General features: G+C 45.9%; 1 protein-coding gene across 6 annotated transcripts in view; it reads left to right on the top strand.

Moving 5' to 3' along the window:
* Positions 1–24,159, top strand: part of RELCH (RAB11 binding and LisH domain, coiled-coil and HEAT repeat containing) — a 1,006,576-nt gene that overhangs the window by 805,916 nt on the left and 176,501 nt on the right. For 4 of the 6 annotated variants that reach the window (XM_069219494.1, XM_069219495.1, XM_069219492.1 and 1 more), the window contains 2 exons: positions 2,630–2,712; positions 3,512–3,575. In XM_069219494.1, coding sequence (XP_069075595.1) covers positions 2,630–2,712; positions 3,512–3,575 — 147 coding nt within the window. Of the gene's footprint in view, positions 1–2,629; positions 2,713–3,249; positions 3,333–3,511; positions 3,576–24,159 lie in introns of all 6 variants that reach the window. The other 2 variants (XM_069219496.1, XM_069219493.1) reach the window with 1 other exon arrangement.

The following is a 24,159-nucleotide window of genomic DNA, read 5'->3' as shown; positions in this document are numbered from 1 at the left end:
GAGCTGTGGAGTTTGAAATGTCAAACTCCCAGACCATATACTTAATATGGCCACACTGCACTCAAATGTCTATGAATGGACTTAGAACTTGTAAGGGCATGTTGCTCATGCAGCTATACCCTCATCTGTTGTATAGTGCACCCTACCCTAAGGCTAAAGAGCCTGCTAGAGGGGTGACCTACCTATGCCACAGGCAGTGTTTTGTGGGTAAGGTGCCCTGAGGGGGATGCCATGCCGACTTTGCATTTTTTACCCACCAACACACACAATCTGCAATGGCAGTGTGCATGTGTTTGGTGAGGTGTTTCTTAGGTTGGCATAGCACATGCTGCAGCCCTTAGGATTCCCCCTTGATCACTGGCTCCTTTGGTACCACTGGTACCTTTTACATGGGACTCAACCGTGTGCCAGAGGTGTGCCAATTGTGGAAACAATGAAACATTTTTAGGGAAGGAACACTGGTGCTGGGGCCTTGTTAGCAGAATTCCAGCACACTCTGTCAACTCAGCATCAATACCAGGCAGAAAGAGTGTGTGTGTGGGGGGGGGGGGGGGGGGGGGGGGGGGGGGGGAGAGGGGGGTGTAACAGCAACAAGTGCCAGTTTCCTACAATAATCAACTCTTTGTTGGATATGTGGGTGCCAACAAAGGGAAGGAGATGCAAAAAAGTACCATCTCTTGATGGGTACTTCTTTGCATCAAGATGTGCTACGCTTTGGCCAAGAGACACCCCTGAGGGCTTGCATGCTCATTCCACCACAGTGACTGCTGCTTCCCCTGAATTTGCATGCAGAGTTCCTGTCCTGGTTATTTGCCAGGCAGCTACTGGGCATCTTTGCATACGATTGCTAAACATTGCTGCCTGGACAGTCAGGTCTGCCGGGACGGCTACATTGATTGTTTGGTCCTGCAGGACTTTCTAGTATGATCTTGGTTCGCAGTCTACCTCTGAGGATGGCATTGCTTGGGTATCTGTTCTAAGGTAAGGAATCTGCAACTAGAAGTCTGTATCAGATGTACAAGTTACTTACCTTCTGTAACAATATATCAGGTGGAGACATATTCTAGTTGCAGATTCCTTACCGACCCACGCATCCTCCCCTCTTGCAAACTGATTTCTAGGGACAGGGCTTCCTCATTCAGGGACTAAGCTCTGGCGCACCAATCTCAGTGTTCTTCGCAGCTCTGTGCTTTGGCATGAAAATTTGTGAAAAGAAACTGACCTCACTGCGCTGTCGGCATCTATGTACTACTCCTGACGTCATCACGGTGACCACCAGGCCAACGACGCCCATAGAGTTGAGCTATGCCACCTACCGATGCACAAGGGTATTGCTCGAGGAAAAAAATCTCCGGATCTAGTCTGACGCCCGGGGTAAGGAATCTGCAACTAGAATATGTCTCTACCAGATATATTGTTGTAAGTTGTACGTTACTGCTCCACCCTGCATACCTGAAGTGTCTTTTTTTTATTAATTTTTTACTTTTTTTATTTGAAGAGGACTCTCTTGGTGGATGGGGAGACCTTACCCCACATGAAGTTCTCAGCGATCCATAATCAGTTAAGATCTTAGTGCCTTTTTGCTGTATGCCTAACTGTTTGGGATGAATTTCTGCCCCCAAGCTTTGATGGTATATATATTCTGACCAATACATGCTCGTTAGTGTTTTATTTTTAATGGTTTAACGTGTATCGCATTACATAGGCATATTCCACACTTGCGTTTATACAGTTTTGATCTTTTGTTGGCAGCTGCTCTTGTTTTGTAATATTTTTTCTGTTTACTTTTGTATTTTGTGTACATCTCTTGCCTAACCTTGATATTAGACATGAATTATTTTAAAATGGATTCATTCATTATTGCTTGCTTCATTATTAGTTGCATGAGCCAACAAATGTTGACTCTTGGGAATGGTTGGGTTCTTTTGTCTACTGTATTTAGCTAGAATCCCGAACAACCCTCCTTGCATCTTATGACTTGAGAATGCTTGTGCCTCAAAATTGTATCTGTGTTTTATATTGAGAAATTGTTAGGAGGCACCAGCATTATACTAAAAGTACAAATTAATTTCTTATCTATCTGCACATTTTTTTTTTCTGGAAAAAGAGCGCATACATAATTTGATACACCTGTCCATCACTACTTTTCACTTTAACATTCTCTGAATAGTAGTGAACACCTGCATAAATCCACCTTTCAGAAGAGCCATGATGCTGACATTTGTCATCAAGATGCGATTGCTTGAACCGCTAAGCTCTTTCGGTCTTACTACATCCCACTATTGTTCAGTGGTAGTTTAAAAGCACAGTGATTACAGTTTACAAGTGTAATTTCTACTTGATTTGAAGAATATAGATTGCTGGGTACCATTTGCTTACAAAGCACCTTGTGAACACTGAGCTTTTTCACACTTTGCTACACTTGTATAGAGCATTAGCAGAGATGTATTTGCTTACTGTAGCTTCTAATGGTGGTTTGCTTTTGTGTTTTTTTTCCCCCCCTTTGGCGCGCCTCTGCCCTCGCTCTCTATCTTCGTTGTGCTGCTCTACTTGCCACAACACTGTGCGCATACTTTTACGTGCACCACTCGCCGATGGTACTCTTGCCTGCTCCAACCAACTCTATCAGCTGTTGGTGAAGGGGGTGAATGAAACCCTGGTAGCCCAGAGGGTTGTTCCTGCTCTCATTACTCTCTCCAGTGACCCTGAAATGTAAGTTTTGCCTCTGCCTTTTACATCTGACATCCCCATGTCTAGTGAGAAATACCTCTCAGTTTCCTTCCGCATCATTACTTATTTGATTTTGCACTGGATGGCACTAATCTTTCTAGTGCACAAAACATGCAGAGGTCATTTTCCTTAAAAATAATTTCCACATCATCTGACATAAATTTAAGCTCATTTTTGTAAGCTACCTAAATATGCATCTCAGTTGGGGGAAAACTGATCAAGAATTGTCGCAGCAGAGGGACCAATATTTCTAGCTGTGGATTGACTGATGTATTTCTCACAAGCTGATGTATTTCTCACAAGTCAAGGAGTTGTGCAGTTAACTTCAAAATATGATAATTAACTTCAAATTCTTGAGCGTGGACAAAAGAGCCTAAGCAATTCATTATGCTGTATTCTGTGTGATTGTATACATCTTGCATAGCCAGTGAACGTAGTCTGCCCATCCTCAGTCACAGAAGACCAGGTATCAGTCATTTTTTACCAAACCATTTTTTATTGCATGTTGACTGGTTACAGCTGACCCTTCGAGGCATACGTGAAGCATTAATTGACAAGCGTGTTGCACCGGCCCTTGTTACCTTGTCCAGTGATCCTGAATTGTGAGTTTCACCGTCTGCGACTTTAACATTTCTTCGGGTTGTTTTTTCTCTTCATTTATTATTAAATACTGTATTGCATTTATATAATTCGAAAGTATATATATTTATTTAAGATACCTACTTGCATGTTGGTTGCATTTTCATTTGCGTAATGTTCCCTTTCCTTTATCTTCTACTAGCTCGGTAAGAATAGCCACAATACCAGCATTTGGTACCATCATGGAAACCGTTACTCAGCGAGAGGTAAGGGTTACACCAAGGTCCCGGTACAGGCACTTGATTTGAGACCAGAGTCATAATTTCTGATTCGCTTAAATATGCTTACTTAGCACCTCTAATACTTGATAAAGAAATTTAGGCTGAGAGTATTTCAGTGTAATTATGGTAAATAAGGATAAATAGTTTTAACCTCCCTTGGAAACGTATAACCCTACTCCCAGTAAATAACCATCAGTCTTAATTGAGAAATGAGCCAGACAACAGCAGTCGTATGCCTTTACACTTTAATCAATTATAATTGACTGTACACCCGTTCTAAGATCCCACACTAGCCTTTGCCCCTTTCCAGTGATGTTGTGCTTGACACATTGCTTGTTCTACCTTCTCTCCTCTGGTGTAACACCTTTCCCCTTTGGTCACAGCCTCAGAGAGAAGCGTGATCTTCTTCTTGACCACTATCAAAATATCCCTCTGAAGGATACATCTAACTGTAGATTCTTGACCTTATATTATCCCGCAGCCTGGAGAATCTGGATACTCGAATGGGGTGTGACTGACATTGATGCCATCAACCTTCTCTTTGGAGTCAGGGTGGATGGGTGGGTTCAAATCCGCCTTTGCTTTCTTATGTTTGTACTTAGACTTACCAGAAGATTTTGAGCGGGTATAAAGCTGTTGTGGGACTTGGAACAGGATCCAGGAAAGACTGCAATTACGTTTGTGTGGCGACATACATCTTTACAGTTTGTAGATGGGAGGTCTACAACTAGCTTTACTGAAGTCATAGGTTTTAGTCTTAAAGATGGAGAGAAGCTTTGGAACTCACTGCTCGGAGAAACCTACGGAGAAAAGGACAGCACACATTTGCTTATTTTTCTGTCTAGAAAAGCACATCCTGATGTTGGACCCAGATAGTACATTTTTAGGGTGCCACCACCATCAAGGCTCATTCTGATCTTTCGTTAAATTAGTTGTAACATCTACAGAGCATTAGTCAAAATTGAGGTGGTAGGGCTAATCCTGTCTAATATTGTGCCCCTCTACTTAAAGCTAAGGTGCTAAGAAATGCTGGAGCCTTGTTTTTAATGTGAAGGCAAAGCAGACAATCATAGCCTTTGATCAGTCCTACAATACTTCTAGACATTAGATTTAGTGACATCCTTTCTTAGAACTCTTGCAGGCTAATGCCTCTCACTTGGAGCTGAAGATGTGAAGCGATGCAGTGCTTCCTGTGTCACACCTAGCAGCAGGTGTAATGCTCCATTTATGTGCAGTGGCCTGTTGCAAGTCTGATGTAAAAAAAACTGCAGCGTTGTTGCATGCATTAGTGATCTTTTGTGGTGCTTGTGTACTTACATATTATTCGCTGAACCATGCCTCATCAGCTGTCTTGGTGAGGTCATGCCGCAGACGAAAGTTCTTGCAAGCAGGGCACAGGATCACTTTTGCAAGCACTATTTTACTATCTTGGATTGAGGGACCACTAGCACAAAATAAATGCATGGGTGGTGTTTTGGTTGCAAAAAGTACAGCTAAGAAAGAAGTCACTAGTATTTGACAGTCCTTTCTTGGGAAGATGCTTTTCGTCCTGCTGTCTCCTGACCTGATTACCTCGTGTCCAACCACTGGCATTTCTGTGTTTTTGTAAAGCATTTTATTAGCATTTCAAACTATATTTAACAGTAGATTGTCAAATTATTTAGACAGTAATAGTGCCTAAATGCTTCAATAACCTTAGTTAATAATACATATGCACTGTAATCTCACCCACTGAATGACCCATCATAGAGGAACCAGCCAAACGCCTGCAAAACAATCCTCTGACAAATTCCAGAGCCCCCTCTTCCCAGACCTGGGACTTCAGGCCAAGCTACATGCACTTTACCCACATAGACCAAATTCTAATGTATTAATTACTTCAATACCTCACACCATATAAGTTGAATGTCATAACGGGTACCACGGATAAGTAAAGCCCTCGATGCTCCTTGAGTGATGCAGGATTCCTGCATATGTCATGGGAATGTGCAACTATTGCTGCATATTGTCTTCAAGTGCTGCAAGAACTGGAACGGGTTACACACTGCCCAAGTATTGAAGCATTGAATATCTGTCTGCTGATTCTCTGCCCTGGATCCACAGCTACTAACTTGAGTTCCAGATTAATTGACTTGGAATTAGTAGTGCCTAAACGGGCATTTGCTATGCATTGGCAGTTACCTGATGGCCCACAGCATAGTAGGTGGAAGAAGGAGGTCCTGAAATGGGCTACAGCTGAGGAGGTGGCTCTGTGAATGGAACAGCAAAAGGGGACTTCGGGGTCACTGTATAGCAGTTGAATGGGCTTCCCTCATTGCTGGCTTCCATGGGCAGGAGGGGGAGGCATCTGGGCCGCAGTCGTCGGAGGGGACTACCACATAGTCTGGCCAATGACAAGTGGCTCAGGACAATACTTACTTGTAGCGGAGACAGATGGTTGGGGTGAGAGAGCTACACTTGATGATGATTGATGAATGAATGTGTTCTGATCGAAGAGGGGAAATATGGCTCGGCACAAGTGGTTTGAATGTTGGTTCCTTTTTGTTATCATTTTAGTTACCAAACTTTTGCGACTTATACTGCAACACAGGTATATAATAAGTGATTTAAGCACTGATAATGTGCATGGTGAATGAGATGTTAGCTTCAGGACGGTGCGGAATACCGAATGTGATAAATTACGAAATAAGTATCAATAAAAAGTTTTTGTTTTTATCCTAGTTATTTTGCTGACCAAAGGTCAGAGGAGCAGCATTCTGCCCATAGTTTACTATGCCCTATTTGTAGGGTACATGTGGGTTTATTCATTATGCAGATTTTTATGTGAGACTTTAACTGTGCTGTTTATTAATCTGTGAGAAATGTTCCCTCTCGTTTGTGAGACAGCCTGTCCTATTACTGTGAATTGATTACAAGCCTAGTATTCCATTATTTAATTATGCTACAATTTTCTGCAACCTTGATTGTTTGCACAATTTCATTCCAGGGGAATAGAGGATATCTGCTTTGTGCTGCCACCAGTTACAGATTAAAGCTTGAAGAGAAAGAAGAGGGCTAATTGAATCTTGTCTGTAAAGTGCTGGAAAGTTATTTTCCATAAAGATGCTTGTGTCAATGGGGAAGTGTCAGGAGAAGTAACAGTAGACAGTTGAAAATAAAACACAGTGACAATTCCTGACCCCTGTTCATCAGTGTCGAGCAACATTCCATCTCCTTGCTTCAACCACAAAAATAGAGATTGAATCCTCTGGCAGAGGTGAGGTCAGGGCACAGAGGTTGCTCCTGTCTTTTGGGTAGTTATTCCAGAAGATTTCTCATCATTTACACTTCTCCATACGTCAGACTAACATTTTTTTTATTTTATTTTTATTTTTATAGAATAATACCCCTCATCTGACTCTAGGGTGCAGTGTAAGCAATGGATGTGCTTAATCCACCTGACATGACACTGTGGATCTGTGAAGGTGCTACCCATGTCTGTAATGTCAGTTATGTTTCTGTGCACCTCAGACACAGGACCAGAGTATAATAGGCACCAGTATGCTCACTGATGTCAATTCCTGTTATTCTGCACTTCATGAACACTTGATGCTTCATTCATGAAAGCGCCTCAGATTATCCAATTACTAGAACAGATGTCTTCTTCGAAGATCTTATGTTTAAGCCTAGCTTTAAGTGTTGCTTGCAGATGTCTCCATTGTATCCCCATGAAATCTCATATTGTGTCTTGGCTCCAACTGCAACTCTGCAGCATTTGACTTGTGTCCTCGATGCTTCTGCAGGTCATCAGGGAGCTGGAGGCTGTTATTTTTGGCCAAGGCTCCCAGGACCATGGCAGAGCATGTCCCTTCCTGTGCTCAAAAGTCTTGTAAAGGAAATGATCTCTCAAGCGGCTATCCCACAAGCAACACAATAGGAAGGAGAAACCCTCTTCTCAAGGAAGCCGAGCCAGTCCAAGGACTGGTGAGAGACTGTCACAATTCACAAAGCCAAACTCTTCCCTCTTTTGGTGCGAGCTTCAAAGCTGCAAAAGATCCAGGCAGAATTTCTTGATCCAGCTGCTTGACCCCACGCAGATCAATGTCCGTCCATGTGCTATGTTGGATATATTTTGTATGACTGGTACTGTCTGGGAATCTCCCCAGGGGCCGGTTCGCTCCACAAGGCTTGACAACTTTGGTGGCTCCAATGCTGACACTTCACCGTAAACGTGACAGATGAAAAATATGATGACTCTGAGGCCAAAAATCAGCTTCCTCCTTTTTACTCTGCTGGTTTTTACCTTGAATTACAAAATGCCCAGTTGTTTTGATACCCCAATGAAAAAGGATCCTCTTATCATGGTGCCATGTGAAGCTGCAGAACCTCTAGAATTGATTTTGCATTCTAAGGAGTCCGACTCCAACATTCTGACTGTAATGCAACCTACTTCTTCAGTTGCAGAGCCCTTGCTTCAATGTAACGAGGCACTACTGACACACGTTTTAGCTGCTTTAGAAATGGCATGAATAAGCTCTGTAGTTCACATTACCAGAAACTGTAGGCCAGCCCACGGGTACCTTGTGGCCGGGATCGGACACACATCTGGATGGCATGATACTCCAGGTATTTTGATCCCTGTGAAGCAGCACCTGCAAATAAATGTATTGGAGCTGTGCATGGTCCGTTTTGCACTGAAGCCATTCCTCCCTTACCAATCAGATTGTGTTGGACAACACCCCCACTGTCCTTTACGTCAGCAGACAGGGTTGTGTGGGGTTGTGGCCTCCCTTTTGGGAGACAATTCCCCTGTGGCATTAGGGGGAACAGGAGGGTATTTTTCCAATGCCAGCCCATCTGGTAGTTTCTCTCAATGTAAGAGCAAATGTTTTCAGTCTCCTGTTGCTGAGAGACCATGAGGCGGAACTGCTCCCAAAGTGATGGTAGTGTTCTTCTTCAGATTGGAACTTCCTTCCATGGACTGATTCATCTTGGCCTAGAATAGAAATTCCCTTCAATGTTGTGCCATGATATTCCTCTGCATGGTTCCCTGGGGGGAGACCTTCAGAGTCAGGTAATTCCATGCCCTGCTGTATACACTTCCACCAATTATGCTTCTGTCGAAAACCTTGCATAAGGTGTGAGAGGATCAAGCTCTGCTGATTCTGAATTCCTAACATTTGACATGGGAGATCTGTTCTGTTGAACTATTGGCAGTCAGTATTCGGAGGACTTTTCCTATCCTATCCTGGGTGAAGTGTGTATTGCAGCTGAATGCATAGGTCTTTCACCTCCGTCCTCAAACGCTGTAGCTACACTCATGGAGGTTGAGCCGTGCCAGCTAAATTCCTTTTGCCTCCATGACGGAGTTGCAAATGCCATCTTCACTCGAGTCACTGGAACAAATATGTGCAGCGTTGTGAGTCAGAAGGCTTGGACACATTGAACTCGTTCCTTTGTGATGTTGTGTGCTGGCACAATCTCTTGCACTCTTCTCCTCATTCCACCCAGAGGAGAAGCGGTAACAGAATGGACCTTAGGCATGCAGTCTCTTAAATGATTTGTTCTTAGTAGCAAAGAATGGATATTCAGCTCTTTGTGGGCTTTGCCAGAGCCACGAAAGGCAAGGTAGTGTCCTAGTACACCATTCCATGATATCCATTATGCCTTGGCCAAGAAATATTCTCCAGAAGGCTACTTCCATGACTCTCAATAGAAGCGTTCCTATGGCTGACATGTAACCATGGTGCTCATTTGCTAAACATTACAGCATAATAGCTATACCACACAACAGTGGACTACATGCCTTCCTCATTCCTGTCTTTTGGTGGATATTGCTTAGGCACTCATTCTTAAGGTAGGGAACCTACGGGAGGATGTAACCATCAGAATGAAAAACGTTCCTTTAAAAAAAAAAAAAAAAACGTTGTTATTAATTTTAAAGTAACCTAATCCACAGTCAAACAAGGAACATGTTTGTTGGCCAATCAACCGTTGGGAATATGTACACAACAGAATGTAGGTATGCCGGCTATTCAGAAATTGAGGTTGATATGGTAGGATTTATTACATAATACAACATTCTAAAAGCCCTCGCATTTGCACTTGTACATCGTCACTCACCCCTGTTGATAATCATGCAATGAAATTCTAACGTGTTCTAAGGACCTTGTATAAGCACTACCCCCCATGCCTAGTGTCAGCCTAGTGTTATAACTATCCATCCACATAACATAAAGGAGAGAATATCCCTAGTGCGGGCCATCATGCAAAGAAGGGAACCCAGAAGGGTCTGTCATGTTGCTACTGATTGGATGAACATGTACCTCCCCAGGCATTCTTGTGCATATGGGGTGGCTATTTAAGGAGATGATTGCTCATCATCTGATGATAGGGAATCTTGTTGGTCAAGCGTTGTCACTAAGGCCTCCCAGGTGCCCTGTCCCCTCTTAGCTTCCTGCAGTCTGATCACGCTCTCATTCCCCGCCCATTTTAGCAGTTCCTGCCTCCAGCACTCAAGGGTCGGGCCACAGGGTTCTTCCAGTGTCTAGCTATTTCCCATTGAGCTATGCTAAATCTTGGAATTGGCTTGTGATTTTCGTTTTAGTTGTGTAAGGGAAACAAATAGGTATGCAGTGTCCGGGGGTAGATGGAACCTCCCGTCCAGTAACCAATGTGAGCACCCTTGTGATACCCTCCCAATATTCAAGTAGGGACTTACAGCTCCAAAACATATGTAAGAACTCAGCTTGGGGCTCACCACACTGAGGGCATTTAGCATCCTGCTGTCCAAAGTTTTGGCTAATTTTACCAGCAGTGAGATATGCCCTATGTAGTATGTAAAAACTGCTGAGTTTAAATTGGGCATTTCAAGACGCCTTGGGTACGTGCTGTAGGATATGTTCCCAACCCCTTGTCTGCGATTGGGCTTCCCAAATCTTCCTCCCAGCGCAACTTAAGAGCTATCAAAGGGGTCATCAGCTCATGCCTCTGTCGCCTGTATAAGCAGGTGACTGCTTTGAAAATTCTGTGAACCTTCCAGAGACAGTGACCAAATATTGCCAGCCCTCGGAGTGGGGCAGTTCTACTAGACCCTGCTTTTACTGCCAACAGAGCATGGTTGTTACCGCTGTCTGTGGAAGGAATTGCCCAGGGACTAGAGCATAACATTCCTAGAAGTTCATGAAGGGCAAGAGGTTCTCTGCTTCATAAAAAGCACCCACTGTTGTTGCTCCTGCAATTACCCTGCCATTCGACACCGTGCAGTAGCGCTATCAAAAAGCACATCAGGATGTCAGGGGAGTACGGTGTCTTTATCCTCGTTCTGCGCAGGCAGTGATCCGAGCCACAACGCATTACTGTTCTCTTCGTAGTATCCACAGCAGATGGGGATCGTGGGCGAAAAAGGACGCCGGCCAACCTACTTATGTCTGGGGCGCCGGTGTGCAGTCCTCTGTCAGGTGACAACCGACTTGGTATCCACTGGGTCAGCCAATGGATTTGGGCCACTAGATAATACAATTTGAATTGTGGAATGACCAGTCCCCCCTCCGTACCTGGCCTCTGGAGTGTAGACAATGCCCCTTTCCTGCAGCCTGTACCCCACAGGAACCCTGTTGTGATTGCATCTGATAGAGACTTCTAGTTGCAGATTCCTTACCTTAGAATTTTCCCCCAGGCGTCAGACTGGATCCGGAGATTTTTCTTCGAGCAATACTCTTGCGTGTCGGTAGGTGGCATCGATCGACTCAGTAGGTGTTGTGTTCACCGTGATGACATCGGCAGTAGTACATAGACACCTCCCTTGCGCAGTGACGTCAGTTCTATTCTTTCCGCGCCACGCGCTGATCCGAAGAGAGCTACCCTAGGCTATTTCTTGGCCGAATTCGACCGTTTTGTTGAAGTTTTTGGTGACGATACCGACGTGCAAGGGTATTGCTCAAAGAAAAATCTCCGGATCCAGTCTGATGCCTGGGGGAAAATTCTAAGGTAAGGAATCTGCAACTAGAATATGTCTCTACCAGATATTTAGTTACCGAAGGTAAGTAACTTGTACATCTAGGTCCCTGAAACAAGAGTGGGGGACCCAAACTGGTAGGTTTACAAAGATGTAGAGCAAGTGCGGCAATGCTGCTATTTTTAACAGCGCTCCATGGCCCGGTACTGAGAGCGGAAGGGCCCTCCAAAAATCATTGCTAGCCCAGAGCCCTTGGATGGCCTTCCCAACATTGCCCTCCAGTAAATCCTCCAGGTCATGGTAAATGTGTACCCCCAAGTATGAAAAATAATGGGGCTCCCAGTGCAAGGGCTGTAGGTTTGGCTCTGGTCCTCTCGAGGGTGGCACTGGGAAGATACAGGGTTTTCACCATTTGAGTCAAAGGTGTGAAAAATTCCCAAAGTGCTCTGAGAAGTTCCGAGCTCTTGTAAGAGCTCTGTCCCGTATCTTCAAGGAAAAAGAGTAGGCCATCAGTGTAATATGATGTTCCTGGACACCCACCCGTATTCCACCCTAAGAGTAGCTCGTCCTGGCATGACAAGCAGGGGGCTCCATTGCAAGTGCAAAAAGAAGGGTTGATAAAGGACACTCCTGCCTTGTTCCACCGTATATTCCTCTGAGATGATTCTGCCCATGCATACCCTTGCCTGCGGATTCATGTGCAATAGTTTTGTCCAGGCCACGAAACCATCACCCAGCCCAAAGCGCCTCATAACTTCATGAAGGTATGACCACTGCAGGCTATCAAGCGCTTTTTTTATATCAACGGCAGAAATCACTGCTTTTGTCCTGTCATAAGTGTCCACCTCTTATATCATCAGGAGCCGTCTTATGTTAAGGGTAATATTACGACCTGAGATAAACTTTTCTTGGTCTCTATGGATTAGGGTAGGCATATGTTGGAGCAATCTGGTGACCATGATTCTGCTGAGTATTTTATGATTGGTGTTCAACATCGATAGAGGGCAGTAAGATGTTACATCAGTGGCCTCTTTTTCCAGTTTTAGTAGAGGCACTGTGGCTGTAGGATATGCATGCCTTTGGGTGCATGGTAGAGATCAACTAGCGTAGGGGCTAGGCACGCCTCAAAACTTGAGAAAAACTCCACTGGGAGTCCATTGATACCCAGTGTTTTTTTTCTGGGCTATCTGTTTTATAGCAACCCTGATCTCGGAGAGTGTAATGTTCTTGCCTAGATCCTCTGCAGCCTGTGGCGGCAGCACCGGAAGGGTTGCTTCCGATAAATCATCTAATGCTTCCTCTCCAAATAGGTCAGTGTGGCAGTATAGGGCAGAGTAGTAGGTGCAAAATGCTCCATTGATATTGTTCTGTCTGTACAGCCTATCTCCGTTGATGGGTTTCAGTTCAACAATCACGGAGCCACATTTAGCTTGATTTGCCAACCATGTTAGCAGTGCCCCAGTCCGGTCTTGTTTGGCATGAGCCAGAATCATGTAGTTTTTGTAATCGAAAGATCGGAGTCGCTCCACTTCTGCCACCTTTCCCTAGGGCCCCATACTACACCTAGCTGCCTCGTTAATGGGCGAGGAAGCGTGACGGAGCTCATCTCTCCCCAGCTCAGCCTCTACTGCTCTCTGCTGTCCTCTGAGTCTCAGAAGAGCCGAAGCATATGCCGCAGGTCGCGTCTTCTCGATCTCGCGACCACCACTGTGTACTTTCTCACCATTAGTGTGTACACTGCGGTGTGAGGACGTTGCTGGAGCCCGGCTGTGGTCTTACGCCGCCTCTACTGGTGCACAACTATCGCTCCTCCACTGCTGCAGTCAGACGCCATCTTGAGAGCTGCAGCTCTTGCCGTTTCATTCTGATGCGGGGAATATTTGGCTAATTCCAGGGTAGCGGGAGTGAAACGTGCAACATTAATCTTCATGGGGTCTAGCTTGTAAGGACTTGCTTGTGGGGTTCCCCAAGCTATTAGAAAAGACAGGATGTGGGCGGATGGGGTGGGGGGGGCTCTCTGGCGAGCTCAGAGATCCAAGGCCTCCCACTACGGTGTCCCCGGCCACATCCCCAAAACTTTCCTACCTTGGATAACAATATCGGGCTGAAAAGTGAAATGACCACACACCTCACCATTAAGGGGTAAAAGGCCGCTTTAATAGAACAGGTCTGGTAAAATACAACCTTGGCATATAGCCTCACAAAACTACCTAGACCTCACTAGTACAAAAATCATCACCTAACCCCTCCCCCTCCCTCTAAACTGACCCAACTGCACTACCCCTTGTCCCATCCCCCACCTTGACCCGACTAACCCTTTTACCCATCTGTCCTGCAGTCACCTTATCCATTTACCCTTGTCTGTGCAAATTCCCTGCCCTCTCCTCTTTCTGATCTACCCCTTCCCCTCCGAAAGGCCAATATGCAAATTACACAAACACCCTTCCCAACCAGACCTGACTATCAGCGGCAATGACATGAAACATAAAACCCCTCCCTTAAACACAATCCCAACAATTTTTTTTAACTAGACCTGCCCTGTTAAAACATGAAACAGCAAAAAATTCTGAAATTCTAAACCACTGGGAAATAAAGAAAGTTAAAAACAAAGTCAACCCAAAAACACCCTTTCCCCATTAAGAAAACTTGAAGCTTAAAATCCACAACAAAGAGGGAGGGCGGGCGGGCACAAAGACAAAACGCCCACTGGGTGTGACAACGGCCAAAGAGGCCGCCCACACCCAGCCCCTGCCTTTTATCTCCTCTGCCACGTCACCGCCCTATCTTGCCCATAAACCAATCCCTGTTCGGGCTCGTGGAACATTCCACCAAAGCCCGATAAACCCGGGGGGAGACGGGCAAGCCCTTTGCTCCCCCCAAGTCCCCATCGGGCTGAAAAGTGAAATGACCACACACCTCACCATTAAGGGGTAAAAGGCCGCTTTAATAGAACAGGTCTGGTAAAATACAACCTTGGCATATAGCCTCACAAAACTACCCAGACCTCACTAGTACAAAAATCATCACCTAACCCCTCCCCCTCCCTCTAAACTGACCCAACCGCACTACCCCTTGTCCCATCCCCCACCTTGACCCGACTAACCCTTTGACCCATCTGTCCTGGAGTCACCTTATCCATTTACCCTTGTCTGTGCAAATTCCCTGCCCTCTCCTCTTTCTGATCTACCCCTTCCCCCCCGAAAGGCCACACAGGAAAACCCGAAGGCGTTTTCCTGCCCCCACCCATCCCATCCATCCCATCTATCCCATAAACGTTCCCCTAATAACTCTGCGATTAGCAACCTAAGCTCCAGTAAATAATGTTAATTCCCCAAAAACGATAGATGCACCCCATCCTGCCGAAAAAGATCAACATCAAACACCCCAATATTTCCATGATACAAAAATGAAAAACCTTGAGATTTACAAAAACTCTTCATCTCCCTATTAATTTTCCGACGTTGCTTCTCAATACCTTTAAATGAATTAGAACCCCTCCAAACCCTTCTCGGCACTAAACCCGTCCAACCTATATGTGTACCTGACCAACATTCCTTAATCCGACCTAAATCCATCTTCATGACCTTCAGTAACCCAATACCTGACAATGCCACCAAATCATTTTCACCCAAATGTAACACCAACAAGTCTGGACAAACCCCCCGTTCCATTCTTTTGGCCAATACATAAAGTAACTCACCCCATCTCATCCCACTCTTTCCTACCCAACTAACTTTTATCCTTGAACCATCAAGCCCCAGCTGCCTCCCGAAATGACGTGATGCGGCTTGCTTCTCTGCCCAGCGAACAAAAGAGTGTCCAACAATCCGTACGGCGCAAACTTTGTCTGGACCCCCGACACAACCTACAAAAGAGAATATGTTAAATAGCACATCCATTCATACCACTCGCTATTTGAAATAGGAGGAAAAATAACTAGAGAGGAATGAAAAGAATGGAAGACAAAAAAGAAATTATACAGAAAATGATTCCAGAAGAAGAAAGGCAAGAGAACCTTACTGTTTAAAAGAACGCACATACCTTTTAAAACAGCCCGACCTCCACCTACCCAAATGTTTAATCAACTGATCTGATTTACCTTGACGTCTTGCCTCCGTAGCAGCCCCAATTCTAAAAGAATGTGTACCATAACTACTAGGTTCCAAACCCGCCCTCTTGACCGCCAACCTCAAAACTGCTAGAAACTGTGATGTTAATAACTTCGACCCATCCTGATGAACAAATACGAACCTTGAAAATTGTGACTTCAGGCTGAAAAAGAAAACCAACAACGCACCGGGCAATCAATAGAATGAACCGCCGACAAACATTCTTCCTGTCCCCTCCCCAACTGATCCCCTTTTGAAAATGGCAACCATATAAATAAACCCCCTTTTTCCACCTGAACATTCTCACAAAGGAGCCCATCCGTCCCTCTCACACCCAACAGCTCTGAAATCCAAAAAGCCCCATGAAACAACTATGACATACACATCGAAATCAAACTTACCTCCCACTCAGAAAAACACAATTCACTCAGAACCCTTAATAAGGCCTGCAAAAGATCCAGCGTAATCGGTCGCCTTCGATCACACCTCACTCCCCCCGACCTAGCCCAACCCGCTAAAATCCTCCTACATAGCTCACCCTCCACCGGATCATAGCCCCAAAAATACTTACCATAAAATGAAATCCCTGATAACTTACCAGATATGGTAACCGCTGCCAAACCAGCCTCAATCTGCTGCATGACAAAATGAATCGCATCCTCCTGTCTCCAATATCGCACATCGCACCCACCCCATCGTCTTACCGCACCTGAATACAGAAACTCCAACCACGCCTGAAAATAAGTCCTTCTCGTCGACAGAGCTATAGACTGTTGAACTAGCTCCAACATCCTCAATCTCCTAGAGCCCATAAATCCCCCGGAATGACCGTCTTCAGAACATCCGCTCCCGGCGCCAGACCACGGAATCTCTGCCAGTGAAAACGAGATAACGCATCAGCGATATCGTTATTGACACCAAGCACATGACGAGCCTTAAACAAAATGTTGAACCTCAAACAATTTAGTAAGAAAATCCTCAACAGCTTAAGTACCTTGACATCCTTTGCCTTCTGAGAATTGACCAAATGTACCACCGTCTGATTGTCCACGTTAAAAACTATGCTCCTATTCGCCAAAAACTTACCCCAAATGGCCAGAGCAACAACCAAAGGAAAAAAATCAAAAAATGCAACACTAAACTTGGCTCGCTTCCAACGCGCCGGCCATGCCTCTGATGCCCAATGACCGTCCCAAAACAAACCAAAACCATGAGCACCAGACGCATCCGAAAAAATCTGAACCTGCCAAAACCAATCCTCATCATCAACCAGCATAGTCACACCATTAAAGTCCTTAAGAAAATCAATCCACATCCTCAAATCCTCTTTAACCCCTGCCCGAAGGCGAATGTGATGATGTGGCAAAACGGCACCCCGCATGGCAAAACCGAGCCTGCGGCAAAATGCCCTGCCCACTCTGACCACCTTACAAGCAAAATTCAGAGGACCAAGTAACGATTGTGCCTGCCGCAACTCCAACTTTGGTTTCTGAACCGCTTCTTCCAACAGGGAAATCAAGTGCTGAACATTATTCCTGGGCAACCTCACCTCCATTTTGTCCGAGTCCAATTCTATTCCCAAAAAACTAAGACACGTCGCAGGCCCTTCAGTTTTGTCTCTCGCCAACGGAACTCCAAAAAGAGACATCAAACACTCAAAATCCTTCAAAGCTCTGCCACAATTGCCCGACCCGGCGGTCCCCACAAAGAAAAAATCATCCAAATAATGAGTCACCAAACCACAACTACCCTGTGATACAAAGCACCATTCCAAAAATGAACTAAAAGTCTCAAACAAGGAACAGGAAACTGAACACCCCATGGGCAACATCCTATCCACATAAATGGCCCCTTCAAATTGCATACCCAATAATGAAAAATCATCCGGGTGCACAGGCAACAACCTAAAAGCTGATTCCACATCTGATTTAACCATTTCTGCCCCTCTTCCGTACCAATGCGATGGCTTCATCTACAGAAGCATAATGCACCATGGAATCCTCTGCAGCTATAAAATCATTTACCAACATCCCCGCTGGCCAAGACAAGTGATGAATCAATCTAAACTCACCCACCAGTTTTTTGGGAACCACACCCAAAGGAGAAATAGTCAAATTCGACAATGGCCACTCCAAAAAGGGGCCAACAATCCTACCCAAATCCACTTCTTTCCTCAACTTGGCCCTCACCACCTCAGGATGTTCCCTCGCCGACTTCAAATTGTTGGCCCATCTTCTCAACCTCGGGCCTTGGTAACGCAAACGAAAACCTTCAGAAAAACCACTAAACAATACCTTCGCCTCCTCCTCTAATGTGTAAAACTGTAACCAATAAGCCACAACCTCCAAATTAATAGGCGTAGGGCCCTTTTCCTGCAACTTATTGTGCAAAACCTCTACCTCTTTCACCACCTCTTGTCCCTGGCCCATGCCAAGACCATTGAACACCTCCAAAACATTGGTACACTGGGTGCTTCCCGCCACAGTTGGAGCAATCATGCCTAAATTTACATTGCTGTCTATTACACAATCCGCTGTTGTAAGACCAGCACGCCCCATTTGCTTGGAATTGCCCTCTGTGCCCAAAACCCACCCCAACTTGGGTGGGACGCCCCTGAAAGGGCTTATATTGAACCGGCAAACCACTCGCCGTATGTGTTGTGGGCGCATTTCTCGCAGTCCTCAACCATTGCATCCATAACTCGTGATCAGTTTCACCCCACATCTTAGATGGATCCACAGCCTTCCTTGCTCTAAACTCCTCATCTTATCTGAACCAACCAAAACCACGAAAGTCCATTTGAGCTCTAAGCACTACGTCCATATATTTCAACAACGCCACACACGATTCCTGATGTTTTTCACAGTACACACTTGCATAAATCAAAAAAGCCGAAGTCCAATTCTCTATCGTGGTCGGAACTCTAGGTCTCCAAGCAAGTTCCCATTCCTCTTCTTTCGCCCCTTCCTTGGCCTGAACCTCTCTATGCAGCAACTTAAAAACGTCAATAAACTCACCCTTCCAGATCTTTTCTTTTAAACTCAGAGTGAGATGCGCCCCCAAAGGCATCGCCACTCCCATATAAGGTAATTTCTTTGACTTAACACTTCCCAAAGCATCACCACCATTCCTATTACCTGCCCCTGACTTACCACCATCACCAGATTCAAGCTTACTTGATGACCCATCACCAGAAGCCAACACTTACCTGTGACTTGCCATCCACCTTGACTGGACTCACCTGAATTGATGCATCCACCTTACCTCCAAGCTCCCCCACAAACATACCCTTCAATGCCCGTGCCCTACGAACCGCCCTGACATTATCCCACCCTCGCTGGACTCTCAAAAATTCAACCAAACTCTCCTCACCTCTCGGTAAATTGCCCGCACCGTAACATGGCCGCCCTGGACCACACCAGGCACTTCTTCCGCCACCATAACCCGCTTTGTGGACACCACCGGCTCCTCCAAATCTTCATCGTAGTAGAGCAGCTCCTCCCAATCAGCCCAACCAACACCAGCGACCGTGGCTAGTAGGTGGCTGAACCTCGGCAGCTCGCGTGGAATCCCCTGAAGTCCGGCGGACCGCTCCGGATCGCACCCTCTCTTCAGGCTGGCGTTCTGAAGGCACTCTGGCCTTCACCAGCACGCTCCGATCACCAACCATCCGCCCAGATGGCTGATAGATCGCCTTCGCCCAATGCCCGCCCAAAGCATAAGGCGTGCCACACCCAGAGGCTTCCTCACCAGCAACCGGCTGCGAAACATCCATGTTAACATATGCCCTACCCACTGACCTGTCAACCATAGCCTAACCACCAACCTTACCTCTAAACAAACTTCCACTACCATCAACCTGTTCACCTAACCCCACAACTGCCTCATTGTCTTTCTGCCAAGATTGCACCTTATGTATCATAGGGCTAACTAGCCTAGGAACCAACTGTGTCTTCCTACCTACCCCACGCCTAACAACAAAACCTGAACCACTTAAAACCTGAGCCCCAGCCTCCTGACCCCCTTGTTCGCTCTCGTCGTCATCCGAAATGACTACAATCTCTTTGTCGTCGATATTAATGGGCGCGGCCATCTTACTTGCCACGCCCAAGGACCTTTCCCTCTAATGCCCCTCTCATTGACCAATCGGAACCCGAGGAGGCGGCCATCTTAAGTGCGCCTCCCAAGGTTCTTTCCTTCAGATGCAAAGCTACGTGCCCACCGCCTTTTTCTAAAGGCGGTCGAGCTTGATTACAGCCCGAAGCCACTCGCGCATGCGCTGTAACAGCCTGCGCCCCCATCCGATCGGCAACGCTCACCGCACTTGCCACCACCGCACTTGCCACCATGGAATCCCAGCCGCCACGCGCCTCGCTAAAGAAGTGCCCTGCCTCTGCGAAAAACGGCCCCCACCACGCTGCTTCCCTGCACAAGAAACCTGCATAACAGAAACCTCCTGGCTTGGCTCCTCATCCCTATAAGGTGAGCGTGAAACTTTCCTGCCATGAATACTCTTTGACTTAAATATTTTCCCAGCTTTGACCGGCGAAGTACATGCCGCCACCGCAGCTGAAACACCTTCAGCTGATACCCTTTTAGGTCGCTTCAAACCCACCCACGCCTGCTCTAACACCCCTTCCTTTAACAAGTCCTCTCTACCCTCATCTTGAAGAACCTTAAGCGCTTGAACAACCTTATTAGGCTCCATTTTAATTCAACTGTACGTCACTAAACAAAACTCCACCCAAAACACCTTTTAAACCGCCTCTCAAAAACACCAACCTCACAGAAAAAACTCCTGGCACAAAGACAAAACACCCACTGGGTGCGACAATGGCCAAAGAGGCCGCCCACACCCAGCCCCTGCCTTTTATCCCCTCTGCCACGTCACCGCCCTATCTTGCCCATAAACCAATCCCTGTTCGGGCTAGTGGAACAAGTCCCCATTGTGAATGCATACTAGTCATACAAATTCTTCACCGCCATTCTTACTGACCTGATGTATCAGTATATAATAAAATCCCAACTTATTACAACATGGTAGCTGCTGTTATTGAAGCTGCCGTTGATGATCTCTTCGTTCTTCTCCATATACCTCACTGGCGCATGGACAAACTTTCAGGAACTGACAACAGCACACAAGTTGGCACCTAGCATACACCAATATTGTTTTGTCTGATAGGCTGAGTCGCGTCAGAAGTTGCATGGTGCAACTTAGTGGGTTTTCTTAAGGTGAGGAATTTACAGGACGATTTTGTAAAACGGATTTATTGTTTCGGAAGTTAAAAAAATAAAAATTGCAGATTCCCGCTCCGATGCAACAGGGTGGATACAGAGAATTCTTTAGCAATTCCCTAGTAATCCAGTAGGTGGCACTGCGTGGCTCTATGCTAAATCAGAAGTGATGGAGAAAAGCTGCTTACAGGTGCCACCTCCTGCATGCACATATTAGTTCCTTTTTCTCCATGTCCTACGACACAGATTCAGAGCTCTGCTCCTAACTTCGTCATTTTTCCTTTGACTCCAAAACTGTTTATAGTTGATTCGGGACTGGGAGGCGAAACTCTGCCACTGAGCACAGACGATCCTACTCAAGTTCACTGGACCAGTTGCAGTCTGAATACTACTAATATGAAAAAAACACTTCCCAGTCGAAGTCGGTCTAAATGTCGAAGTGAAGACATAAGCACAAGAAAGCCATGTAGGCCTTGCCTCCATCTCACACTCTGTCTAGCCAGAAGGCAACACCGACCCCTTACATGCCACACTTTCTGATATTCTGTTTGTTATTCCATAACTAGCAAGACGTTGCGGTGGGCACGTTTGCACGTCATTTATGGGCCACCTTGACCTTTCTGTGTTTACCTGATCAACCACCTTTGTTGAAATTAGCAGTTGTGATGTGTTTTATAAAGGTTTGCCTTAGAAATTTCCCCTAAAACAATTTATTATACCTCAGTGGTCTCTGAACATGCTCATGACATTTCTTATGTGCACACCCTTCGATTCTATGCACATCTCTTCCATTCTATGCACATCTCTTCCATAAGGCTTTTGACACCTAAACCAGTCTTCTCCATTGAAATGAGGTCAGGAATTCTAATCAAATTAGTGCTGTAGACCTGGGCGTCCTTCCTACAAAAGGTCTTTACTCCTTTCCATGTTGGCTAGTTGATCAGTCTGCCACCATTTATTGCCCCGCCTTATTCCTTGAAAGAGGAAGAGAGGGTCTATAGCCTAGGCCCTAGGACGATACTGACCTTTTACACTGACTGTACAAAGGACAATTGCGTTGATGATCAGCTCTTTGTGGTGTTTTCTGGTGCAGAGAAAAGCAAAGCAGTACAAAAGCCGATGTTGTCAACATGAAGTCATCTGCATTAAAAATCTGCTAGGCACTGGCCAAAAAGCAACCCCTGAATGCCTTCAGGGTCATTACACCAACGCAAAAGCAACGGCTTTGGTGTGAGAGGTGTTCTTGACCTCTGGCAGGCTCTGACATTGGCGTTTGTGCACGTTTTCACAAAAAACGACTGCCTTCACAGCCAGGTCTGATGGGAGGGTCATTTTGTTGGCTTCTCCCTGCAAGACTTTCTGTTCTGAGTCCATTTTCCAGGCCCTTCACCTGTGGGGGATCCAGATATGGTATCTATTGTAAAGGTGAATAATCTGGAGTTAGAAGTATCCACTAGAAGAACAACTTTGGTGTCTTTATGTTTCCAATCACAGATTCTTTACCAACCTGCCTCTTCCCTTTACTGCGGCGTGGCCTCTTTTACACTGCTTATCCGACAGTAGAGATTCACAGCACTCTTCTGGGCAGTTTATTATACCCTCCACGTTTAATGCCATGGAAGGAGAAAGAAGAAAACTGACAGCGCGCAGGGGTGTGCTTAAATGCGTCTCTGCTCTGTCCCTTATTGGGTAGCTGTAGGAAGCTGGCTCTCTATATTGTGCACTAAAATGAGCTACACTGTGCAGAGAGTCCAATGGATCCCTAATTGGTATTACAGAGGCAAAAGTAGAGGCTCTGTTTGGTGGTGTGGGCGAGCAGTTAGGCTTATCAGAGGTTAGTGCTATGTATTTGTTGTACTCGCAGAGGCAATAAATGAGGCACACACTCAATGAATACATTGAGACCAATTTAGAAAAATAACAATTATTTTTATAAATGTTTCAAACCCAAGAACTTCGTAATCAGGTAAGTAGACTTTTAAGCATAAATAATTACCAGTTTAAAAAATAGACAGTGCAGTTATCAGAGTTCTCTCAATGTTCTCCTACAGAGGAAAAACAATGTTCATCAAACACAGGGTTAACAACCACTTACAAAGACAATTTAAGGTAGTTAAGGTAAGTATTGGGCACTGATCAGAACCACACCAGCAGGTCACACCGGGCCATACTGAGGCGGCCAAGTGCAGAGGTGCAGTAAGGTGATGAGTGCCCAATGGTTTCCTATGGAAGTTTGACCCTGTGACAAACCGGCTGCAGGCTATGGCTGAGAATCCAGTCGAGGACAAGAAACAGGTAGGTATTGACTTGGGGTGCTCGGGGACTTGGATGCACCTTTGGTCACCTTCTCCTGTGCCCAGGGGTGTCTTTAGGCATCTGGTTTTCACTCGCAGTCAGGGGGTCCTGTTTGTTGAGGCTGCAGGCATCGTGGGGGAGTCTGGCAGGGGTGGGCCCACGGTGGACTTGAGGTCTTAAGAGCCGGGGGACAACATTTACACCAATGACCCACCTCAGCTGGGGTCAAGGGTCATAGGTGCAGTGGTTGCTGGAGATTTCAAATTTTCTCTCTCCACAGGCCTGTGGAAGAGGGGGCCTGCGTGCAGAGGATGTAGGCATCTCGGAAGAGTACAAGATGAGTGAGACCACACTGGACAACTAGGAACCATGTTGGGACCGTTGGTTGGCTTCACCTCGGGTCGTGGACATCATTTGCATTGGTCAATTCTGGTGTCAGGCTCCCGGGGTCCAGCATCTGCAGAGTCTTTTCTTTGGAATTTTGTTTTTCCAGGGCAAGTTCGCTGCCGATGGGAGACTTGAGTCTTTATTGAGGTTGGACGAGTTGGCTTCTTGTGCAGGATCCTTCGAGGTCAGCAGGCAGGCTGTAGGGGTTGGTTCCAGGTCAGCGGCTTCTTCTTTTCCTCTTCCGGGGGTACAACTCTTATTTGTCTGGGTCTTCTTAAGTTGTGGAAATCGGAATTCTAGGGTTTAGGCGTGCCACCCAAACTCTCAATTTAGGGGCGTTACAGGGAGTGCCAGGCAGTAGCCTATGGGCTGACCACCTTCAGGGTGACTACACCCTTCTTATGACCACTTCCATTAGGAAGTGGGCATACCCCTAACCCTAGTGGCTTAATTCCTTCCAAACAAGATGGAGGAATTTGAAAAGTAGTGTCCACTGTAGCTCGTCCACCTTAGAGTAGGGCTTGCATGAAGTTGGCACTCCTCCTAATTTAACCGCCTGTGCTGCCGCCAAATGAGGGGTCAGGACAGGGGTTGGTCATCTCCTCCA

The sequence above is a fragment of the Pleurodeles waltl genome, chromosome 2_2, assembly GCF_031143425.1.
Source record: "Pleurodeles waltl isolate 20211129_DDA chromosome 2_2, aPleWal1.hap1.20221129, whole genome shotgun sequence".
Classification (NCBI taxonomy): Eukaryota; Metazoa; Chordata; class Amphibia; order Caudata; family Salamandridae; genus Pleurodeles; species Pleurodeles waltl.
This window is presented reverse-complemented; position numbering and strand designations above follow the sequence as displayed.